The sequence below is a fragment of the Temnothorax nylanderi genome, unplaced genomic scaffold (assembly GCF_030848795.1).
Source record: "Temnothorax nylanderi isolate EJ_2023f unplaced genomic scaffold, tnyl_v1.0 TNYL_tig0025_pilon, whole genome shotgun sequence".
Lineage (NCBI taxonomy): Eukaryota > Metazoa > Arthropoda > Insecta > Hymenoptera > Formicidae > Temnothorax > Temnothorax nylanderi.
This window is the reverse complement of record NW_027249087.1, coordinates 327,654-349,316: the sequence shown is the minus strand read 5'-3', so window position 1 is coordinate 349,316 and position 21,663 is coordinate 327,654. Positions and strand designations below refer to the sequence as shown.

At 38.9% G+C, this 21,663-nt stretch overlaps 3 protein-coding genes across 9 annotated transcripts; 1 reads left to right on the top strand and 2 right to left on the bottom strand.

Annotated features, from left to right (window-relative positions):
• Window positions 1-4,487: 4,487 nt before the first annotated feature.
• On the bottom strand, window positions 4,488-6,562 carry LOC139769869 (uncharacterized). Of its 2 annotated transcripts, none has more exons than XM_071701344.1 (3): window positions 6,331-6,562; window positions 6,200-6,259; window positions 4,488-4,939 (listed from the first exon to the last, which is right to left on the bottom strand). In XM_071701344.1, the coding sequence occupies exons 1-3, from the start codon at window positions 6,454-6,456 to the stop codon at window positions 4,715-4,717; spliced, it is 411 nt and encodes a 136-aa protein (XP_071557445.1). In that variant the 5' UTR covers window positions 6,457-6,562; the 3' UTR covers window positions 4,488-4,714. The 2 variants fall into 2 exon arrangements, with proteins under 2 accessions (XP_071557445.1, XP_071557446.1); XM_071701345.1 differs by having other exon boundaries at window positions 6,209-6,259.
• A 2,409-nt stretch (window positions 6,563-8,971) lies between these two features.
• Ctr1a (Copper transporter 1A) lies at window positions 8,972-18,924 on the top strand. Of its 3 annotated transcripts, none has more exons than XM_071701341.1 (5): window positions 8,980-9,205; window positions 15,306-15,542; window positions 15,610-15,842; window positions 16,127-16,156; window positions 16,884-18,924. In XM_071701341.1, the coding sequence occupies exons 2-5, from the start codon at window positions 15,324-15,326 to the stop codon at window positions 17,083-17,085; spliced, it is 684 nt and encodes a 227-aa protein (XP_071557442.1). In that variant the 5' UTR covers window positions 8,980-9,205; window positions 15,306-15,323; the 3' UTR covers window positions 17,086-18,924. The 3 variants fall into 3 exon arrangements, with proteins under 3 accessions (XP_071557444.1, XP_071557442.1, XP_071557443.1); XM_071701342.1 differs by lacking the exon at window positions 8,980-9,205 and adding an exon at window positions 12,889-13,127; XM_071701343.1 differs by lacking the exon at window positions 16,127-16,156 and having other exon boundaries at window positions 8,972-9,205.
• On the bottom strand, window positions 18,163-21,622 carry Rab9 (RAS oncogene family member Rab9). 4 transcript variants are annotated; one of them, XR_011717641.1, is made up of 4 exons: window positions 20,268-21,614; window positions 19,927-20,183; window positions 19,635-19,848; window positions 18,163-19,391 (listed from the first exon to the last, which is right to left on the bottom strand). XR_011717641.1 is itself a non-coding variant. In XM_071701338.1 (4 exons), the coding sequence occupies exons 2-4, from the start codon at window positions 20,703-20,705 to the stop codon at window positions 19,827-19,829; spliced, it is 717 nt and encodes a 238-aa protein (XP_071557439.1). In that variant the 5' UTR covers window positions 20,894-21,620; the 3' UTR covers window positions 18,163-19,826. The 4 variants fall into 4 exon arrangements, 3 of the variants coding, with proteins under 3 accessions (XP_071557439.1, XP_071557440.1, XP_071557438.1); XM_071701338.1 differs by having other exon boundaries at window positions 18,163-19,848; window positions 20,268-20,705; window positions 20,894-21,620; XM_071701339.1 differs by lacking the exon at window positions 19,635-19,848 and having other exon boundaries at window positions 20,268-21,622.
• Between the last annotated feature and the right edge of the window lie 41 nt (window positions 21,623-21,663).

The following is a 21,663-nucleotide window of genomic DNA, read 5'->3' as shown; positions in this document are numbered from 1 at the left end:
TTCCCTTGCTCTCTCGCGCCTTCGGCGAACAGTATCCTCGTCGCTGCCGACGTCGCCGTCGCGAGAATTCCGACCAAGATTTATTATCTCTTACGTCGTGCAGCATCTTTTGAGGCAGGTTAGGGCGCTTAACTCGGCATTAGCGGTCGAGAGGTTTGCCCCCCCCCCCCCCCCCCCGAGGCCGGTGTAACCGCCGTTCTACAAGAGAGAAATCGGTCCGGCGTGGCGATTGATTTTCACGTGGCGCGATAAATCAACGATCGAACTTCATCATGTAAATGGCCGTCTGGTTTTACGAGTTTTTTTCCTCTTGCACAAAGAACGTTCGAAAGACCAAATTTGTACAGGATATATTTATGCCCACAACGCAATAAGTATCGCAATGCGCCTTGTAAAAAATGCAAGTGTCTGTATTTGCAACGTTAAACTTAAAGCAATAAGAAGTATTGCAGCAAGAAAAAATGTTCAAAACTACGTATGTAATTACGACAGAATTAAAAAACGCTTTTATAAAAGGTTTACAAAACAACTTTTAATAAGATAAGAGTTGGTATATTAAGAAACCACAGCAGAGATCAGTACTTGATTTTTTTTATAAATGGATAAATAACTAAAGACTCTCGATAATAAAATTAATAAGTAAAAAGGATTGAGAGTCTAACGTGGTTAACAGTGCGTTAATATTATATCAACCTTTAATTATTAATAAGATACATAATTATATATCGGACGTTTCGGCTCTGCCATCTTCAGCGATGCGGTAACAATTAAAATAAAAAATAACGTGACTTTATTTTTTATATTAATTGTCAGCGATCTCTTTTTCCCCATGCGCCGCTTCGCTTTTCTGTCAGAGAAACTCGAGAGCAGCGAATGCAAAGAAGGGTATCGCCCGAAGACCTTGGATAAAGAACTCGGATCGACCTGCATGTAGGCCAGTGGGTCAAGTTGACATTAGCGCAGTGAATCACGTAGCAACCATCGAGAAACCCTCTCTTCCCACGTGCACTTCAAATAACGTCCCTAACTTTCAGACGTGTTTCGCCGGGAGGCGAGATAATCAATCGACCTCAGCTGATAAACAAATAGGCGTAGACTAATGGCTCTCATTAATTATTACCAACTGTTATTAAATCAGCGCAAAATTTGTAGAACCATTCCTGAGTGTGCTTGATCATTATCTCCGTGAAGAGCCTTCAAAGAGCTTTCCTGGCTCATAAAATATTTTATTCCGAAATATTAGACGTTTTCGTATTTGTAATATAGAGATTTAGACAAATCAGTTAACTATATCGATCGATTAACGACTTACACGCAAGTTCTGTTTCGTCTATTAATTTTCTGATCGATAAATATACTTATATACTTCTTTGTACATCAATCCAAAACGAAATCTTACATTAAACAAAGGTTGGCAAAGGCATTGAGAGATTAGAAAAAGAAAAAGGAGCTTAAAAAATCCGCTTGAAAAACAGCAAGCCATAATCTACCGACGAATTGCCCAGGAATCGTGAGGCAATCGGATAATTCTACGCAGACTATTCCGTCTGCCTAAACGCCAAGATTTATGCGTCTAATATGACCGGTATTAATTCATAAATCCAGACGGTATTACCATCCGCGAAACTCGTGATTCATAAATCTCGGGATTTATGCGCGTATTCTGAACGCTTAGACACTTTGTGCGTGCGTAACTGTCTTTGGAAACGTAATATCGTCCGAGGCAAATTACAGAATTCTAATCCTGAGCGTAGCGAGAAAGAATTTGTGGTTCTCTATCTTCTCGTCAAGAACATAAATTTACTTTAGAACAGCGAGAGATATTTCAATATGCGTAAATATTGTAGCAGCATTCCTTTGACACCAGAAGCGATGATAGATTCTCAGCAATTAAATTCTAAAAAATCACGAATGATAAAATAAATTAAATATTATTTACCAAAAGCAACTTAAAAAATTGTTGCTTTTTGCTGTTACAAAAATACGTTGTACTTCCAAAAGAGATCAAGCGTAAATATATTTCAAAAATTTATATTTAGCTACATAATATAGTTGTTTTACTAAATATTAATAGATTTTTGCGAATACTATTTTTATACTACAAATTCAGATTTCAATCAGATAAGCTAAAACGAAACAGAAAAAAATCTGTCTTGTTATCAACTTTTACTCAACTTGCAAATTCGTGAATTTCCATATTTTAATAAAATCTCTATTTATTATGATATTGTAAATAAATATTGAAAAATAAATATTTGAAATAATTATTTCGTTATCTTATCACGAACATTCAAATAGCTCTCGAAATGATCAAGAGCTATTTTAATTTTCAAGAGACCGTAAATTCTGACCAAGAAAAAAATATTTCCGATCGATGAGAACGAGATTACAATAGCCTGCCATCACATTTGGAAAATATTTGTACAATTTTTCTGGTTGTTTTCAAATTCCAAAGAATTTACAAGCGCTATTATTATCAGAGATATACAATAGGAATCGAAATCGCGTATTATAGTATAATTAAATCCACGAAATTATTTGAACCGCACTAAAAATCAATTGCAAGATTGCTAGAAACAGAATAGAATAGTATTAGATAGCAAAAAGATTTTGACATATTTATAAGAATTTAGGGCACGGTATTTTAGGATAGAATAGGTTATTAGTGTGCAAATGTTGAAGATAGGTATACATCCAATCGATCAGTAAGCTCTTTCTAAGCTCTTTCTAATAAGTTATTTAATTTGATCGGCATTAATCATTTCTCACTATATCGACGATTTTCTTCATTATCTAAGACAATGCGAATACAAGAATAAGTAATAATAAACAAGTCTGTTAAGCGAAGCAATCAACTTTGATTGCACTATGTTTAGGATACATAGAAATGCGTATCGGAGCGATGCGATCACGCTGAATTATCTGAATTACCGGCGCGAGACTTTATCGCGCGTTGGCACGAGCACGCCGAACATAGTAGATCGATATCGCACAGCTCAAACGATTTAATATGCTAACGAATGATGCGCGTTTGATTGCGCCGCGGATCACGACTCCACGACGAAATTCCTATTCGGCGAGCAGCCGATTTTTGCATTTTTCGCCTCGCAAGAATCCACAGTGACGATCTTCGTCCGATCTCCGGGGAGGAGAAGGAGGAGGAGAACGTTGTTGCTAGAGGAGGAGGAGGTGGTGATGGCAGTGGAGGAGGAGGCACACGGGTTCGCTTTTGCCTGAGCGTACCCGTTCGTTCACCCTAGCGGGGGCACCAACCTGGCTTTACTTCAGTTACACGCCGGGAGAGCTGGCGCGTTGTGTATACGTATACATATGCATATATATATATAAAACTATGCACACATATATAAAACTAGTTGTATATAAAAGCATATACGTAAGACATGTACATGAATGTTCGCACTGGAGCCTAAAAATACGAGAAAGACCGTGAAAAATTAAGTAACGAAAGCGTCCGCGTGATTTCTTATTCCAAATAGTATCATTGTACTGTAAGCATCTAGAGTTTGGCTAAACGTAAAATATACTCGGACAATTCATCGAGTCATTGACGCTATGACTGTGCTTCTTCTCTAGCGTGAACGAGGAAGGGTAATTAACATCACCGTACGACTGTTTAACCATGGCCTACGATTAGACGTAGCTAAAAACGCCTCTGTGTTGGAAAGAAGACTGCTACCGGGATTGAAAAATCACGGCCGCGATATCGTTACTCAATTTTCATTCATTTCTTTCACTCTATCGCTGCAACGCCTTTAAGCGCACATTTCGGGACACCTTGTATAAAGGCATATAATACATTCTCGCGTGTACTTACACCTAGTATAGGTGGGTACACGGGGAGCGTACTGAGAGTGTCCCGGTCGAGCACGACGCGATTCCACGGCCCTTCGCGAAAAGGAGAGAAAGAGAGCGAGCGAGGCAGTACCAACTTCGCCAGCCCGTTCCATGGAAAGAGAAAGAGAGAGAGAGCAAGAGAGCGAGACGGGACCGTAAAGGCAAGGGAAAAGGACGGACGCTTTTGTTCGACCGCTCCGGACGCAGCGCGAGTCGCTCTTCTCTTCGGAAGAGGCTCTCGACGCTAGGAATGAAGACATTACTGTCCGCGAGTTATATACTCCGTCGACTGTGTTTCCAGCCTGGAAGAGCGGAGGCTCTTTGGTCCGCGAGGAGGACCGCCTGCGACGCCTCGCGCCGTCGAATTCGTTGATCGTGCAATTTCCACCGTCACGATGGAATTTGCACCGCTTAGAGTCGACGTCGGCTTACGGCCGTCGTCAGTCGGGTTCTTGACCTAAGCGTAAGCGCGAGCGAGAGAGCGGCAAAATTTCGATCTCGGAATGCTGACTGCTCGTCGAACGACGGAATTGCGATGAAAAAATCGGATTTGAAAAAAGCGACACTTTGCTGTCGTCAAAACGGAGAAAGAGGAAGAGAAAGTTAGGGATAGACCTTTAAACATTCACATATAAAGAATGGATAGACCTTTAATCATTCACACATAGAGAATAGATAGACCTTTAATCATTCACACATTGATACCATCGATATCATCTATAAAACTTCCAATAGACTTATAAACTATTCATTATCAGCATTAGAATGATATATATATATAATTATTACTTCGCTAAATAGTTAAATTATACGAAACTCGTGATCACAAGTATGTACATTCGAATCGAATACGTAGAGATTAAGAATAACGAGTTAAATTCGATGCGTTGACCATCCGGATGGATACGGGAGCGGTCACCGTGTCCGTCGGACTAGACCTCTGCGGATGATGAGAATAACTGACTTCCATGTCGATCTCGTCGAGCTCCTCCTCCTCTTCCTCGTGGGTATCCGACTCGTCCTCCTCTTCGCCCTCGCCTTCCTCCTCCTCCTCTTCCTCTTCCTCCCCCTCCGATCCTCTGAACTAGATTTTTCATGCGCCCGAGAGAAAGTTGTAATTAATATTGTATATTAAGTATCATTAATCCGTTCCAGTTCCGGTTTAGGCATTTCCTCATGTCGAACGTGTCAAATCTAGATATTCGCGAATCACAGAGCTGTGACTACAGAGCTGTGCGTGACCACAGAGCTGTGCCTAACAGTTTAATATTCCAAGTATTTAATACATGTGCGACAGATTAAACATAAGACTAAAAAACAAATAACAAATTATATACAATATTAATTAATAAAAATATTTATAATATTACGTACAATATTGATAAATAGAAATATGAACTTAAACACAGCCATTCGTGCACGAATATCTAAATGCGATGCGCTCGATCTAGGAATGTAAGAATAATTGAAAGGTATTAATTGACACCGGATGTGTCTCGGCAATGTGTCTCCACAATTTCGTTACACAGTCGAAATTTACTCATAATTAGTAGACTACCATACCGATGACAGTGTCCAGTTTCCGACTGATGGTAAAGAAAGTGAGCACAACAGCATAGTAACCACATATTAAAGACGAATGATGGCGCAATTTGACAGGATATGATTTTTATATTGCTATTTGTGAACCATTTAAAATTTTAAATATACCTCATCTTTTTATCTATTTAATTTTTTACTTATTCAAAACTTGCGTCTCGAAATCACTTATCTCTCTCTATACAGGATTTTTATTTATTAAATCTTACGAAGCTATTTCTATAAGATTACAAATTTCCAGAATTTGCAAGATAATTTAAGATCTTGATTATCATTCGCAAACAAGATTTAGGAATCAATTCGTATTTTATATATTTATTCAAGTATTCTGATTTTTCTTTTGCTGCTTACTTACCAAACAAATAACATTATGTTGTATTATGCCAATTATGTGATCGTATAATGCTTAAAATTAAATAAAAAGGAAGACTTTAGCACTAATCTCTCTCGCTACACAATATATATCAATTTATCTTCTATTTATCATTCTGCTTAAAAATTACGAGACACCTGCGTTAAACCGACAATCGGCAATCGACTCCAATTTGACAATCAACTCCGACAATCAAGACGCACCTTTACCAAATGACCAAAATGCACTTGCGAGAGGCGAGAAATAAGCTCGCGTATCTTTGACAGGAAATATCGAGAGGAATTAAGCGCGTCGATAACCATGAAACGGCCACAAAAAATACAGTTGCGCGATGGATACTGGTCGATGAGGTTTTAGGTTAGGTTAACTTACGTCGCTCACCGTCTTGCCGATCGGAATGTGCTCGTAGCCCTGCACCCGCACATGATCCCGCTGGAATAAACGCAGAGGAAATGTAAGACGCGTTACGGGCGAGAGCCGCGCTCGATCGTTCACGCACTTACCCAGGCCTGGTGCTCCGCTTCGAGAGCGGCGACCTCGCTCTCGTCGTCACACGGCCTGTCGGCGTTGAACCACAGCGGGTCGGTCGCCCGCGGCCGCAAGTCAGGCCACAACGGTCTGATCGACATCGCGAGCGAAATCCGAGGACGAATAAATCGCGGCGAGAAACCTTCCAGCGGATCCGCTCCCGTGTTTCGACACTTTCGACTGCGCAGACTGCGCTACGGAATTCGAACGCGACTATCTGGACGCGCATGCGCGGGCACGCCGCGCGCTCGCGGCAAACGCGTCGTACACTTTCCGTACTTTCTGCGCTCTTATCGAAATTCCGAACCCGCGAAAACGAATAATTATGATATGATATTAGAACGAAAATTATGATATTAGAGTCGTGCAATCGTATAACTCCGAACACGATGTTTGACGCGCTACGATGAACATCCGGTATTTGAGATACATTCATGATAATTCTTCATGTGCAAGATTCACCTTTGGACATTAATCGCGGAGCGATAGAAACGATTTATGCGTTTTGAAATTACCTACGATTCGAAATCTATCGTGGGACATTATTGCGAAATGTTAAAAATGATCGAAACCAACTATTCGCAGCATTAATGAAATAAATAAAAGTTAATAGTGAATTAATTGTAATAATTCTATATACATACAGAGAGAATACAGGCTAAAGACGATGCACGCACAGAGAAGCGTAATCTTAACTAATCACCATCGAGAGTTTTACAATGACGGTCTATTCGTTCTCGAGGATTCTCGATTGTAATTGGTTGAGGATCGGTTTAATATTTATATCTTACATGTATCGATAAATATTAACTTATTTTATATATTTATATTATATGTTAAATATCTAATAGCCCTCTCTCTCTCTCTCTCTCTCTCTCTCTCTCTCCCTCTTTCTCTTCTTTCACTTTCACACTTCCCAGACAGCACAATGTCCAAAATCGGGACATAAGACGTCTTTTAGTGTGCTGTCTCGGTTATTTCAAATAAAAGATATGTATCTCCTATCAATTTAAAAATCCGAATACGAGACAATAGGCCTTTATGGAAAATTTTGTAAACGAAGCAAAACGAATAATATTTGGGGAACAAGCAACAGAGCATGTTTTATAATTTTAAGTATCTTGACGACGACGGTTTATCGTCTTTTATGGTATGCGCGATCACCGCGCTGTGCTGTAAGAACGATCGCGACGAAATTTTTACAAACGATACAACTTAATGTTAATTTTCTATAAAGTAGAAGTTAGGAGGAATAAACTGGGAAGGCCCAGTACCCCGAGGATGTTACCCAAGCAAAACTCTCTCGTTCTGCTTGAATAAAAATTCAAAGACGGGGAAGCTAACGTACCCTCCGTCCGCCGATTTAACTGAACAAACGAACCGCAGCCGGTTCGTCGCGTTTGTTTCGGGAGTGCCGTACAAGTATTCGGACAAAAAGACTATTTCAAAGCCTATTTGAAAAATATTACGGCGTACTTGACGGAATATTCTTCTCATTGGCTTTATAAACGGGAGTGCCGTACAGTATCGCGCGAAAAAGAATTTTATTGATAATTAGTCCGCGGGCGATTGTAATTTATTATCCGTGTTTCTCGCGAGTGTCCTGTGCGGTGAGAAGAGAAGGAGGAGAGACCTGACGTCCTGAGAGGAGGTGGAGGTCCGAGAGAGACATCGGGCACCGGCGGAGCAACCTGGGGTAATTATCACCTCTTAGCTACATAAAATTAATAAATCGTTTCCATTTATTCGAATTGTTACATTTCGATAAGTTAAAAGTAATTAAAAACAGAGAAATTATCTAAAATTTTATTCTTATAAAGATCTTTTTCTAATAATCTATAGATTAAATAAAATTAAATTGTGCATTATCAGATGAAACCGCGCAATTAATAACTAATCTATATCGAATAAAATATATTTGATAACTGTTGGAACGTAAATATATTTCATTCGGTGATTAATATGCTGATATATGGAACTCGGGGCTTATTTGTTGGAACAAAAAACTATTACACGATTTATCGCCAACCCATCGGCGCGTGCTATTATTCGAATCACTCGATACGATTTCACGTTGTCACTCTTTTCCCCTTTCGAAAAGAATCGGAGATAGCATTACAATTCCGCCAGAGCGTTCGATTTTTTGATTCTCTTTGGAAATAAAACCAAAAAATCGTGAATCTAACGGAAGAGAACCAAAAAATCGTGAACATAACATGAAAGAGAACCCCAAAATCGTTGACATTACCACAAAATAGTGGACATAGCACGGAAGAGAACCACAAAAACGTGCACATACCGACAGGATTCGGGTACAGCCAAAACGCGGGCATGACCACTCTCATCTTTCTCTCAACGTGGCTACGTAGTACCAATTTCGAAAATGGATGTACTGACGATAGTGTACAGGGGCTTTCGTCGCTTTCGACGACTCGACGGTTCCACGAAAAAGATCGGGATGGTCTCTCTCAAGCTTCTCTCTGATACATATATAAATATCATAAAATATATGTACAACATCTGTATATCGCCGCCGCAAGCGGACTGCCATCGCACGGCCAGTGCGTGTCTCACGTGATCGTGCAGTTACTCACAAATCGAAAGCAGCTCTTGGTACGCGCGTTGCTCCGCGGCGACGGATGGTGGCAAGCTTCACGTGAAAGTCGCACAGTTCGCTAATGGACTCGAGAGAGTCGAGAGTGACTGTTTGATTGTGTTCGGACGTATGTACGAAGAGAAAGAACGAGACTGAGAAGTCGCGTTCACAAGAGTCTACACCTCATTCCGCCATCGTCGCTCGACCCGATTCGGCTGGTGATCCTCGTTCACCGTGACATAACCTCCGCAAAGGTAAGCGACTTTCCGATGGTCCAGATGTATCCCTTGAAAAACTCCGCGTATTTTCGGCTTTCTATTTTTTCCGTTAAAAATAAAAAAAAAGTATTAGCGACTCGTTTCCTCCTCGTGCGACGTGCGGTCTTATCTTCGCGATTAAATAATGTGTAGTGAGCGATTCCTCGCGACCCTTGCTGCGCGAAACCGTATCGCGTATCCTCTCTCGCGTGCCGTTTATTTCGTCGAGTGTCAGTTTCCCCGCTGATCAATTTGCAGGGGAAGTAATGAATTACCAAGCCGTCTCCGCTCGGTCGCGTCCTTATCTCCCCTATTTCCTCTGACCGACGCGCTTCAGGGAGAGCGCCTTTGCCTCTCCTCTCACCAGGGGTACGTATCGCGTAAGTAAAGCGATTTCGGATAACCTTCCACTCCGGCTCGGCAAACGAAGCTTTCGATCAGTTCTCACATCCTGAAGATATCCATGAACGCTGAAGAAAAATTCGAAGAAAAATTCCTCCGGTGAAAATCCTCCGTATCCTTAAATTACGATCCTGAGGATTCTCGTGTACACCTAGAGCGTCGGCTATTAGTCTACAACTTTAACCGAACACTCTCTCTATCTAGCCGCAACGCAATTTAGAAAGAAGCGAGTAATCCTCCACGAATTACTCAATCGCAGCGGTCGGCCGTGAAACAGGTTTTCTCGACGCGGATACATCATTATGATCATCACCGTCGAGTCTCTCTCCTCTCGACGTCTTTCCCCCGTCGCCGCATTTCCTCGTATCGCAGGCGTATAAAGTCGCTTCGCGCGGCGCAACATATGTTACGATCCTGCCAGAGAGACGGCTCCGGCTGACGGAGAAGAGAACGTACCCTATAACGGGGGCGTTCGCTCTAATTTTTCGTCGTTACAGCGCATTTCGCCTAAATCGTGCGCGAGCGGAGGAGGAGAATACGGAGCGTTTCCCTTTCGCTCGGCACGGCGACGGTGAAAGCGGATACCTGTCGCCGCGCCGCGCCGGGTCGGTCGCGGATAATCGCGCGTGCAACGCGAAATTCCGTAACGGATATTTATCTGCCGCCTCTGCCCCACACCCCACGACGACAAGCTAATTGATCGTGATTCACCGTCATTGATCCAATTGTGGCCAATATCGTCAACCCTCGGTCGGGGAATTTACATTATCTGACGATAATGCAGAATGGCGAATTGGCGAGGCAGCGCGAAGATCAATTTCAACGAGCATATATTGCGTTTTTTATTCAAATACGCGCGCACGTCTTACATCACGATATTACGTAATTAATCCCACCAATGTTCGACCTCTTTTCCTCGAGATTATGGGGGTGTGAACGCCTAGGTCGTCTTCGAATAATATTAAGAATCTTATACGAATTTTTCGCAAAGTCGAATAAAGTCTGCTTTGGCTTTTCCTGGAAACGAGAACTTACGATCAGATCTCAAGTTTCTGTCATAAAAGAAAATGTCCTTCTAGCAACGAAATATCTGAAAACGAAAAAGTTTTCAAAGTCATTGTTCCTCCAGTCAGAGGTTTGGAGACGCGTTACCTTGAGATTCCAATTTCTGTATTATTTTATTTCGTGCCATGTAATTTTTGTACTATTTGAAAATCGGGATTGCAAAACGCTAAGTTTTAGATAATATTTAGGTGGAGATAAGCCACGTGTATTACAAAAGTACTCGGCAGTTGCAAAACCGCATATGTTGAGAATTGAGTTCTTACTGTTCTTAGTAGAATGGATGCCATTAAAGGAACACGCGTAGAAATGTTCGCTGTAATGAGACCTGATATAGCTTCACACGCATGCCTGCATGCACGATATATTATGTGCGATTTTAATGTAACGAGACTTCTCAGCAACAGAATTCTTATATATAGTATATGTCGGGTTCTCGGCACTTCCTTTCACCTGCAAGGTCTTTGACTGATTGATATTTCCCGTTAAGGTACTCAATGATTTTTACGTAATAAACGTTTAAAGGTGAGGTGCTTTTCGTTTATTAAGTTTCAGAGACGTAAATAACTAATACATTATAGAAATATTCTTTATCTAATTTCTAGTATATCTTCTTTATTAATTTTGAATTAACTTTAACTCTGAATTTTATTTATAAAGATATTTTATGTCGATTTCTTATAAAAAGGAAAGAAACTTCACATCTAAGTCAAAGAAGACGTAATCAGTTCATTTAAAGCATTTGAGTTTATTGCAATGAGATTCTATCGCACATTGCCGCGACGCAGGAACTTCTGGTACTTTCATATTACTTTCACAGTTGGATCTCTCACGAGAATTTATCCGTCCATTAACTCGAACGTCACGATCCCATCGTGCGAACAATTTGCGCTAACTGATCGATAAGATTAGAATTCTTGCCTTGCTTCCGGCGATATTATAATGCCCATTTTCCTTCAGGATTTTCCGGTATTTCGATATAAGAAATTCCTGCAGTACGACAGATTGTCGGTCGCGTATTGACGTCATTTTTGCCATTTTGTCATGAAATCACCAATGGTATTCTCGTACAAAACTTTATCTCGAGTATCTCCATATTCGATAACTATAGAACAATAAAGCTCAAAGATTCGGTTTTCGATTTCAGCTCCAAAAATTTTTTCTCTTAATTATATAAGTTTTAGCCAAAGTTTGAAAGTTGAGTTTCAGTCAACGGAAATTTTTCTCTTTTATTCGTCTTTGAACAATTTGCAATCGATTTTAACCTCGATTTTAACGAAAACATCGGAGGAGGTCGTCATCCGCCAAGTTTCCAATTTTCAATATTAAATATCCTTGCAATTAACTCCGAAATTATAAATCCATTAAAATAGTATAGTTTGAAATTAAATAAAAACTCGCGTTTTATAGTTTTTTTATACTCTTAAAGTTATATTTTTTTGACATTTTTAAAGTTCGATTCTAACAATTAAGTTGATAAAATACCTGTATTAAAAGGTGTCTTTAAAATATAATATTTTGTATACGACTGAATATCGTAGTCGATTACCGCCTTAAGTGACTATGTCAATTTAAATTCTTGCAAATGGGAAATCGAATTTAAATTCAGAGAATTCCAAAAAATGCATACTCTTGAGATTACACATACAAACCTAAAACGCTACGTATCTATTCTAATTGCTCACGCTTTGTTCGTAAACATATTCTAATTGCTGACTTTGTTCGCAAACATATTTTTACCGAAACACGAAGACTTTATCGTTGTTACTTTTTCCTGCTGTTTCTTCCGGATTGGCAGAACATCCTGTGTTTTTTTTCCCCCAAGTGTTTCTCGTAATCATGGATTTTAATCGCGGTTTCTGCGGTTGAACCGCAGCTAGATAAGTAATGATGAGTCGTTTTCATCAACCGAAACGTTCTGTTTTTGACGTAACAGCTACTTCTTTTACAGCTTTGCTTTTTAATTAAAAGCCCTCGGGTTTCATTACGAGACGTTTAGCGAGATGTCCCACGAGAGTTGAGCAATCCTAACTACTCGAAAACTATCGGTACATGATCCTACATACATACGACATGTGTTATGCAATCTTAGACCGAGATAGCTGCGGCGCTACCTCGATGAGATAGCCGGCGGAAAAATTAATGATACGAGGAGAGCACTCGTAACGATAGCAAGTCGATATTTAAGTCCTCGTACGTTCCATCGCCGTGTTTCATTCCGTTGAAAAAATTGGAACAATAGTGCTTGTGCGAGCCGGGTAACACGCGTCCAGTGAATGCGCATTTAAACGCGTTCACCGAGGTATCTTTATCTGTTGCTTATTTTTTCCACCACAAACGGGCACAATGCGACACAAACGTCAGCTTGGCTGTTCTTCGGACGAAGTCTCGATCTTGTTGCTACACGCGTGCAAAATTGACCCTTATAAATGTGTTCACCACGGCAGAAACCCAGGTGACGTTACACGGATTATTGTAGAGATTACTATTATTTATAGATTATTAGATTACTCGCTCAAAATATTTTTGCGATTTATCGTCTTTCTCGATTATCATTTATTTTTCATTCTTTATCGGCGCACTTTATCGTTGTAATTCGAGCTCACAGTGGCTGGTTTGTTTATAAATACACAGCATTGCAGTGATTCTTTTGAACACGTATCGTGCGGCGTCGATCGATAAGATCCCGGAGCATCGAGATACGTGTCTTATATACGCTTGTTATCGATGTTGCTGTAGTTCTAGAGTAATATTTATTAATATATCTTTATTTATCTTTATTTATTGTTTATTTAACATCATAATTCGCTGTATTGCCACTGCTATCGACTTTCTTCGTTTGACGTCCATCGACATTTCCTGTTATGACATTTATCTTCGCTCGGTTTTTTTAAATTTTAGATTTTTATTCTGTCTTTAACCTTTAAACTGCCGGGATTTGATGAGCTTTAATCCTCTTAGAAAGTCCTCAAATTGTTGTGCTTATATCTTATATATAACATATACAATGTTCCGATCACACGTAGAGCCTATATTTAGGCTTTCCGGCGGTCTAAAGGTTAATATGCCTCCCTAAAAAACGCGCGAATGTTAATTTTAATTTAATGGCAGATTATATGATTTATGGTGCGTTTCCCTTAAAAAATATCCGATGTATTCAAGTAAAGTCTATTTGAATATGAAATATGATTTTGCTATCTACGATTTTACTATCTACATTCTCTTATAAACTTATGTTAACTTATATAAACTTATATAAACTTATGAGAACTTTATCTCACATTAAGACAAGATTTAGAATAAGAATTAAGATTGCGAACTCTATGTATTAATTTTCTTTTAGTATAAACGGTAGTAAAGTGGAGAAATGTCTTATCTTAACAGTATATAAATACACGTTTTGCGATGTGCGATGGACACATTTTTGCAAAACATGCTTGAATTTAATCACTTAAATTAGGCGCGTTCAAAAAAATAACATGAACAATTTTTATTTCTTACATTGTTATATCCCTCTTATCGTATAGGCATTGTGCAAAATAATTTCTTTTGGAGCAAAGAGAATTAAAAAAATATTTATTTTTACTTTGAAGTTTTAATCGAAGAACCGCTGTCTTATCCGGATAATAATAGACAACTTAGGATGTATAAAAATAGAAAGCAAACCTGTAAAGATATTGAATTTCAAACCCTAAGGAAAAAAAACTTATTTTATAAAAAATATTTATAACTAAATCAATTCGAGTCTATCATTGGTCTTCGAAAAAACATTTTTTATCCGTTTTTCTCCTTATTATTTGTACTTTATTATGCATAACAAAATTTGTGTAAGTCATTGAAGGAATAATAATAGTAATACTGCCCTTGAAATATAATTTCAAGTAACTTTTAAGCTGCTATAATTTCGACTAATTGCAGCTCTTCACAAGATATCGCTGATGATTGTTTAAGCTCTTTTATGTTGTCTTCGACTTCAACCCATTCGAGACCCATACTTTTAGAATCGCATTACAGAAAACTTCAACGCCTGCACTTTAAGCGTGATAATATTTCAATATTAAATCATGCGCGCGTAATCGCACGTCTCAGAGTACGTGGATTAAATTCTGTCGTTATATCGCAATTTCAGGCGTATCATCACGCAAGTCGCGTATCGCACATCGATTTCTTTATCGCAATCCAACAAAAATTTGTGCGTTTCGATGTAATGTTATTTGAATCATTGAAATAATCAATTCTTTTAGTGTAAACTCTTGAAAAAAAGTCTGTACTTTTTTAGTTATCTTATTAGAACTGTAACAACGTGTGTAAATCTCGGAAAATTTTTATAAATCGTATATTTTTTCTCTTATATGAATCAATTACTGATATCATACTGCATATGGGAATGAAATAATTATTTAAATAGAGTTCTATATGCAGAATGAGAAATCAATTCATACAAAACAAACGAATTTTTATATATCTTTAAAAAATGAGATTAATTAAAAAAATTTTTGAAGTCTCCGTTGTGCTTCCATCCACTATGATACTGAAAGATGATACAGAAATTATTACTATTATAATATACATGTCTCTCGAATGTGTACAACAGTTCAGGGAACGCCGAATTAAGAAGCCTTCCTTATTCCAGGTGTCTCACGACCACCATATGAACAGTACGGAAAACGCGTCCCATGGTATGCACATGGCTCATAGTATGGACCATGGAAGCATGAATCATGGCAGTATGGACCATGGGAGTATGAACCACGGAAGCATGGACCATGGAGACATGGACCACGGCAGCATGGGCCACGGTAGCATGGTCCACGGTGTCGAGGCCTCGACGGACGATGCATGCAGCGGGATGAGCATGCACGGTATGTCGGTACGTATGATCCGGTCGTTCAAAACACGGCGCCGTTAACGCACAATCTGCTCTACGTGATTTTCAGATGATATTCCACACCGGATACTGTGAGTTAGTGCTATTCGAAAATTGGAAGATCTCGACGATAGGCGGTCTCATCGGCTCGATGATTGGTATCGCTATCATGGCCGCGCTCTACGAGGGCTTAAAATATTACCGGGAGTATCTGTTCTGGAAGACGTACAATGCCCTGCAATACAGGAGCGTCACGGTGCCCAGTGAGAAGAATGTAGTGGCCGAGGACAACCGGGTCGTTCAGTAAGCTCTCTAAATCTTCCGATGAATGATTCTGCGAAAACCATTGCTTCTCGGTGTTTTTATTCGTATAAGATTATTCATTGATATCATTTTATTATGTGAATAATCTGTAAGGAATTCCGAAGAGTGATAGAGATTTTGATATTTTAATTTAAGAGACATCATACGAGCGTATTATAATGAATATGTTCCAAAACCAAGAAGCAATATTTTTTGCAGTATCAAGCATATAAATGACATGCGTAGCTTATATTGTAAATCTAATCGTTGAATCGCTTTTTTAGTATGGTTGGCGAAGTAATTCACAAACAACCGTAAGTAAATCTTACGAAACACTGAGATTTTCTTTCAGAATTATGCTTTGTCTATTAATGATAGCGTTATTAATTGACATGATCCAGCTTGTAAATAGCAGCAATTGTTTATCAGTGTTTCGTTAAGTAATTCTGATATTATTAAAATGCATGCGTGATATATCCTCTTATGCTCCTTTAGGCATAATTAAAAAATACTATTTGTCGAAGATATTTTCAACATAATTGTCTTATTATAATTTTTATACGCTTGGTGTTATGTATTTCTTTATTTTAACAACTAGGGTTTTTTGAGTGGGTTTTCTATGTGTGTGTGCGTATTCATATATTAAATTTATTACAAATAATTTCTAGTGCATGTAATAAATATTTATTAAACAACTCAATCCTTAATTGATTCTAAATGACGCCATTCTTTAATTAAATAACAAAAAAGTACCTAATTATTAATAAAATTGAGTTATTTAGAAAAAAAGTATTTGTTATCCGTTATATATTATTGGAAATTATATGATTCACCAAATATATATATCAATATATGAATACATGATCTATATTAATTAATAATTTTAATATAATAATTTTGATATTACAATAATATAAATAAACTGCATGAAAAGTATCCGTTTTTCGCTTTGTATTTGATACTAATGTGGTTTTATGTGGTATGCTACAAATAAATGATTTAAGTGAATTTGGACATAACGAGCTGTATTAATCTGTGCAGGCCAACTATGATGTCCTGGATGCATTTGTTTCAAACGTTTCTACACATCATACAGATCGTCCTGTCTTACTTTTTGATGCTAATCTTCATGACTTACAATGTCTGGCTGTGCTGCGCCGTGGTATTTGGTGCCGCCGTCGGTTACTTCCTATTCGGTTGGAAGAAGTCAGTGATCGTAGACGTTACGGAACATTGTCATTAGCATTTAGTAAATTGCCCTAATTTACTCTTCCCAAATCGTACTTGCGCGAAAGTGCGCGCGCGACTGCATTCTAGCGAAAATCCGAAAACTGAGAGGAGAACGCAGATTAAAACCGCGATATTGTCTTCTGCGTATCAAGAAAGGACGTATAGGGAACTATGTTCTCTAAATTCATGACACACAGTGAATATATAAATACAGCAGGACACAACAAAAAAGGAGAAAACTATTTATTCTAGTTTCATAATTTAGCTGTTAATATCTTACATATAATTCTTGATTTTTATCTTAAAAGATAAGCCAATTACCCTTAAGTTACTTTTGATCATACATTCTAAATAATTTTATTACTCTACAATTTATAAACTCTACACATAGATAAAGGAGATTTTGTTGAAACGATTATAGGGTGATTCGCTTCTGTGTCATGAAATAATACAACTCCATAAGGAACCATTGGGAGCTTGAATCTTAGACGTGTGTAAATGTGGTAAATTGTAAATATTATTAAGATATTCGTATAAGAATATACTGTCCAATGTACACACTTTTTCCCATTTTTATATTTATACTATCCGTTTCTATTGTTATTCTTTTATAAAAATATTCGTTGTATATCGGCTATGTAATATTTGGGAAAGAGTGTGCTACACTATTTTAAATAATTGTAAAAACATCATTGCAATACGTTCACGTATTATTACATGTTAACGTATTATCACGCGTTAATATGTAAATTACATGTAAAATATCATGAAATATAGCTTCAAATGCGAAAAAAAGGAAGAAAGTTTAAAAAGATGAGAATTATAATTCCTTTTCTATTTTTAATTCCCGTGTTATAAACTCTTGTTTTATTGTTATTACTTATTATACTCATTTCTTAGTTTATATTTAAATTTTTTCATAAAATCTTCTCAGACGCAAGTAGTAATAGAGGAAATTTTTTTATGAAGAAAGGGATATATTAATCGATTTACAAGAATATGACGTTTTTTAAACAAGCACAGTGTAAGTTTATTTTTTTCTTGCAAAATCGACTCCTAGAATTATAAAATCTTAAGGCATACACACATATATATGTATATATATATATTTTTTTTTACATAGGTCATGTACATACGAGAAATGGCCCTGTTTACTAAATATGTAAAAATAATAAATAACAATCGATACGCGCGCTTTTCACAAATAAGACTTTTATATATGTGCAGCAGTGTATCTCCCTTTAAAAATAATTCATAGATTTCGTATAGAGATTTGGTGTACGAATGCCTGGATTCACGATAATTATGAGGTGGTTATCACCTTGATATGATCAGTTTTATGCGCTTAACATCTTAACCATTATTATTCTATTATTATTTTATATATTCCACATATAGCCATATATAAAAAGCACCAGCATGCACATCTCATACGCAATTATGTAATCCGAATCGTGTCATTGGGAAATCATTACATACTTTTTCTTTGTACTGTGTATGAGGCATTTCTAAAGAATCAAGTACCATTTTGAATGAGATACGCGGGGGTTGTAGGAACGCATCGTATGCATCAGCGATCGTACAAAAAGCTTCACTTTCATAATATTAAGTTTATAGGAAAATCGTTAGACATTGAATGCAGAATGTTCCAAAAGCAGGTATATGCTGCATTTTGTACAAACATCAAATTCGCATATAAATACTGGGTATTTATAGCAAGATCTCGCTTAAATAAGAATCGCGTCGCTTTACTGCTCTCAGATGTATGTCGCGAGAATAAGGCAAATTTAGATTACAAAGCTAAAATTACAATTTATGCCTATCTCTTATGTAATAAATTAATCCATAATTATTCTTATTCTTATTTATTATTATCATCATTATTATTTTATCACAAGCCAATGGTGTATGAAACACTTAAAATACTGTCAGTAGCTTAAGAGCTGCACAAAGCGTTGATAGAATAAGGACGTTTAACCTGATCTTATGATTATATCTTAAGGTTGTATTCTGGAAAGATCAATCACAATATATTATTTGTCTTATATACTCGGTGGCTCGAGTATTTCGTTAAAATTCATAATAAAGAGAATATAAACCAGTCGGTAGATAAATCGCTCGTTTACTGCTAATGATATCCTATGCGGTTCATACATTCTTTGGAAATCTTAACTGGTCTTAAGTAAAAAAATTTGAAATATAATATATTCCATTTACACACAACCGATGCAATTCCAATGTCAACAAAGAAAGTTCACCGTATAATGAAGAGAGTATTGTAGACAGGCAAGAGATTCTCTTCAAATTACTTTGTTAGACCTAGAAACAAAGTATGCCAAGAGTAAAGAAACCGATATCTTAAATGTAATTCGTAAAAATGTCTATCTCTGAAACTGAAACCGAAAAGAAATTGTGAAAAGAGATTATAGTTAATCGAAACTTTCTATTATATAGCGAGCAGCCATTCAGATTTTCTACGGAGTATAAAAAGAATTGTGCATCTTACTGTAAATATGCAAAAAAAATAAGACACAGGCCAAACAAAGAAAAATAATCTCTTACAGTTGTATTGTGTAATGTGTATCCTTATAGATCCTAAATAGAGTAAGCACCGTTTCTATAAACTCAATAGTGCGACACGTTGTGTATCCCTTCCAAATATAAAGAAAACTTTAATCGATTGTTCCAGAAATATCGGCTTGCATCACATAAAGACCGTGCGTAGCGTCTATCTTCTTACCACCCGCGTTTCAATTATCTGGTCACGAATGTGGATCTTGAGAAAAATGTATCATGCATTATTACGTCGCGCAACATAAAAGGAAAATTGTGAAAATTACAAGCTGTGACCTACTCGGTGCCGGAAATAGGCATGCAGCAGCTCGTACGATGCTGGGACTGCTGTTTAGAGAGATCGACAGTGTCTTCCACTAAAGGCCGCTCTAATCTAGCTTCCAGTCGCGCCCATGCGTCAACCGCTGCCCCAAAAGCTGCCTCGACATTAGTGGCGTCTTTCGCCGAAGTTTCAACTAGCGGAGGATTACCGTTCTCTGAACACCAAGCTTGAGCCTCTTCCGTATAAACTTGTCTCTCGGATTCAGGAACATCCACCTGCAAGGAGAGGGACGCGTCTTACAACACACGATATAAGAGTACTTGACAGTAATCTTGCATATGTTAATCCTGATAGCCTACCTTATTGCCAACAACAATAAATGGAAAAGTGGAGCCCTCCTGAACGTCCGCGTACTTAAGAAATTCAGATCTCCATAGCGCAAGATTTTTGAAACTCGTCCTATCGTCTACCGCGTAAGTAAGCAGGCAAATGTCCGAGCCTCTGTAAAACGGCGTTCTGAGAGTCTTGAACCTCTCCTGCCCAGCTGTGTCCCATATTTGCAGCGTGTACGCCTCGCCGTTGATCTCGATATCCTTATTCAGAAACTCCACCCCGATGGTATGGAAACTGTGCTCGTCGAAGTGATTCGACACGAATCTGTTCATAAGGCAGGATTTTCCGACACCGCCGTCACCAAGGATCACCACTTTCAGGAGGGTAGACCTTTGCGAATTTCGATTTTGAAGATTACCGCCGCTCCTGCTCGTACTCACCGACGTTGAATTGTTCGCCGACATCTTCCAATTTTAGAGGGGGGCTTGTCAGCTTACCTACCTATCCTCTCTGCGGTATTTTAATATCTACCAGCTACCTTAACACGCGCAAAATTATCTTGCCACGAACGGAGCTTCGTTCGACGGTTATTCTCAACAAATAAGCAAGGGTGCACTCAACAAACATTCATTCAAGCCCAGTCGAACCTTACAGCTTCGCTGATCAGCTGATCTGGAAACGGGGACGGGGACCTCAGTTTCGGAAAGGCTTCAGTTTCTCGGTGCTCGCCGAATTACGTATCGAAACATAATCCGCCTCCTCGCGCGTCGCGCGTTATCCGTGAGATTTCTCCCTCCTCTCCTCTCTTCCTATCTCTCTCTCGCTCACATTAAGCAGCTAGCGCATGAGATCGACTACCTTGACGTCTTTATTCTCGCGTGATTCCGCTGCATAACCTCGCGGTTACGCGGCTCGGTCGGCGCGAATCTCTCGTCGACCGCTCGAATTTCGATGGCTCGGCGAGCGGAGGGTCGTCCGGCGTCCGGCGCGGGACCAGCTCGCCCGTCCACCCTCGTCTCCGCGATTTTAATTCAACTGTCGCGCTCGCGGTACGACGAGCGGACGAGGATAAGGTCCTTTCGCCCTTTGTTGTCGCGACACTCTCGCGTGGCCGGGGCCGGGGGCAGCGCTCGGCGCTCAGTCACTCCCGTCAGCAGGGGCAGCGCATTCCCGGATCTCCAACAATCTCCAGCGTCGTCCTCGATCGCGCGCATCGATTTCCGGCGGTTTCAGCACCACTCGATCGACGAACACCTACGGTTCTCGGTCATTTTCGGCCGGGCGGGCGCTCGCCTCGACACATTGGCCACATTGCACTTGCAGACGACAAGAAGAAACGCCCGTCTGTCTCACGACGGGCGGGCGGCGGTGAGGAAGGGAGGAGGGTGATCGTCGCCCGTCGGTGGTCCTCGCGAACATGGC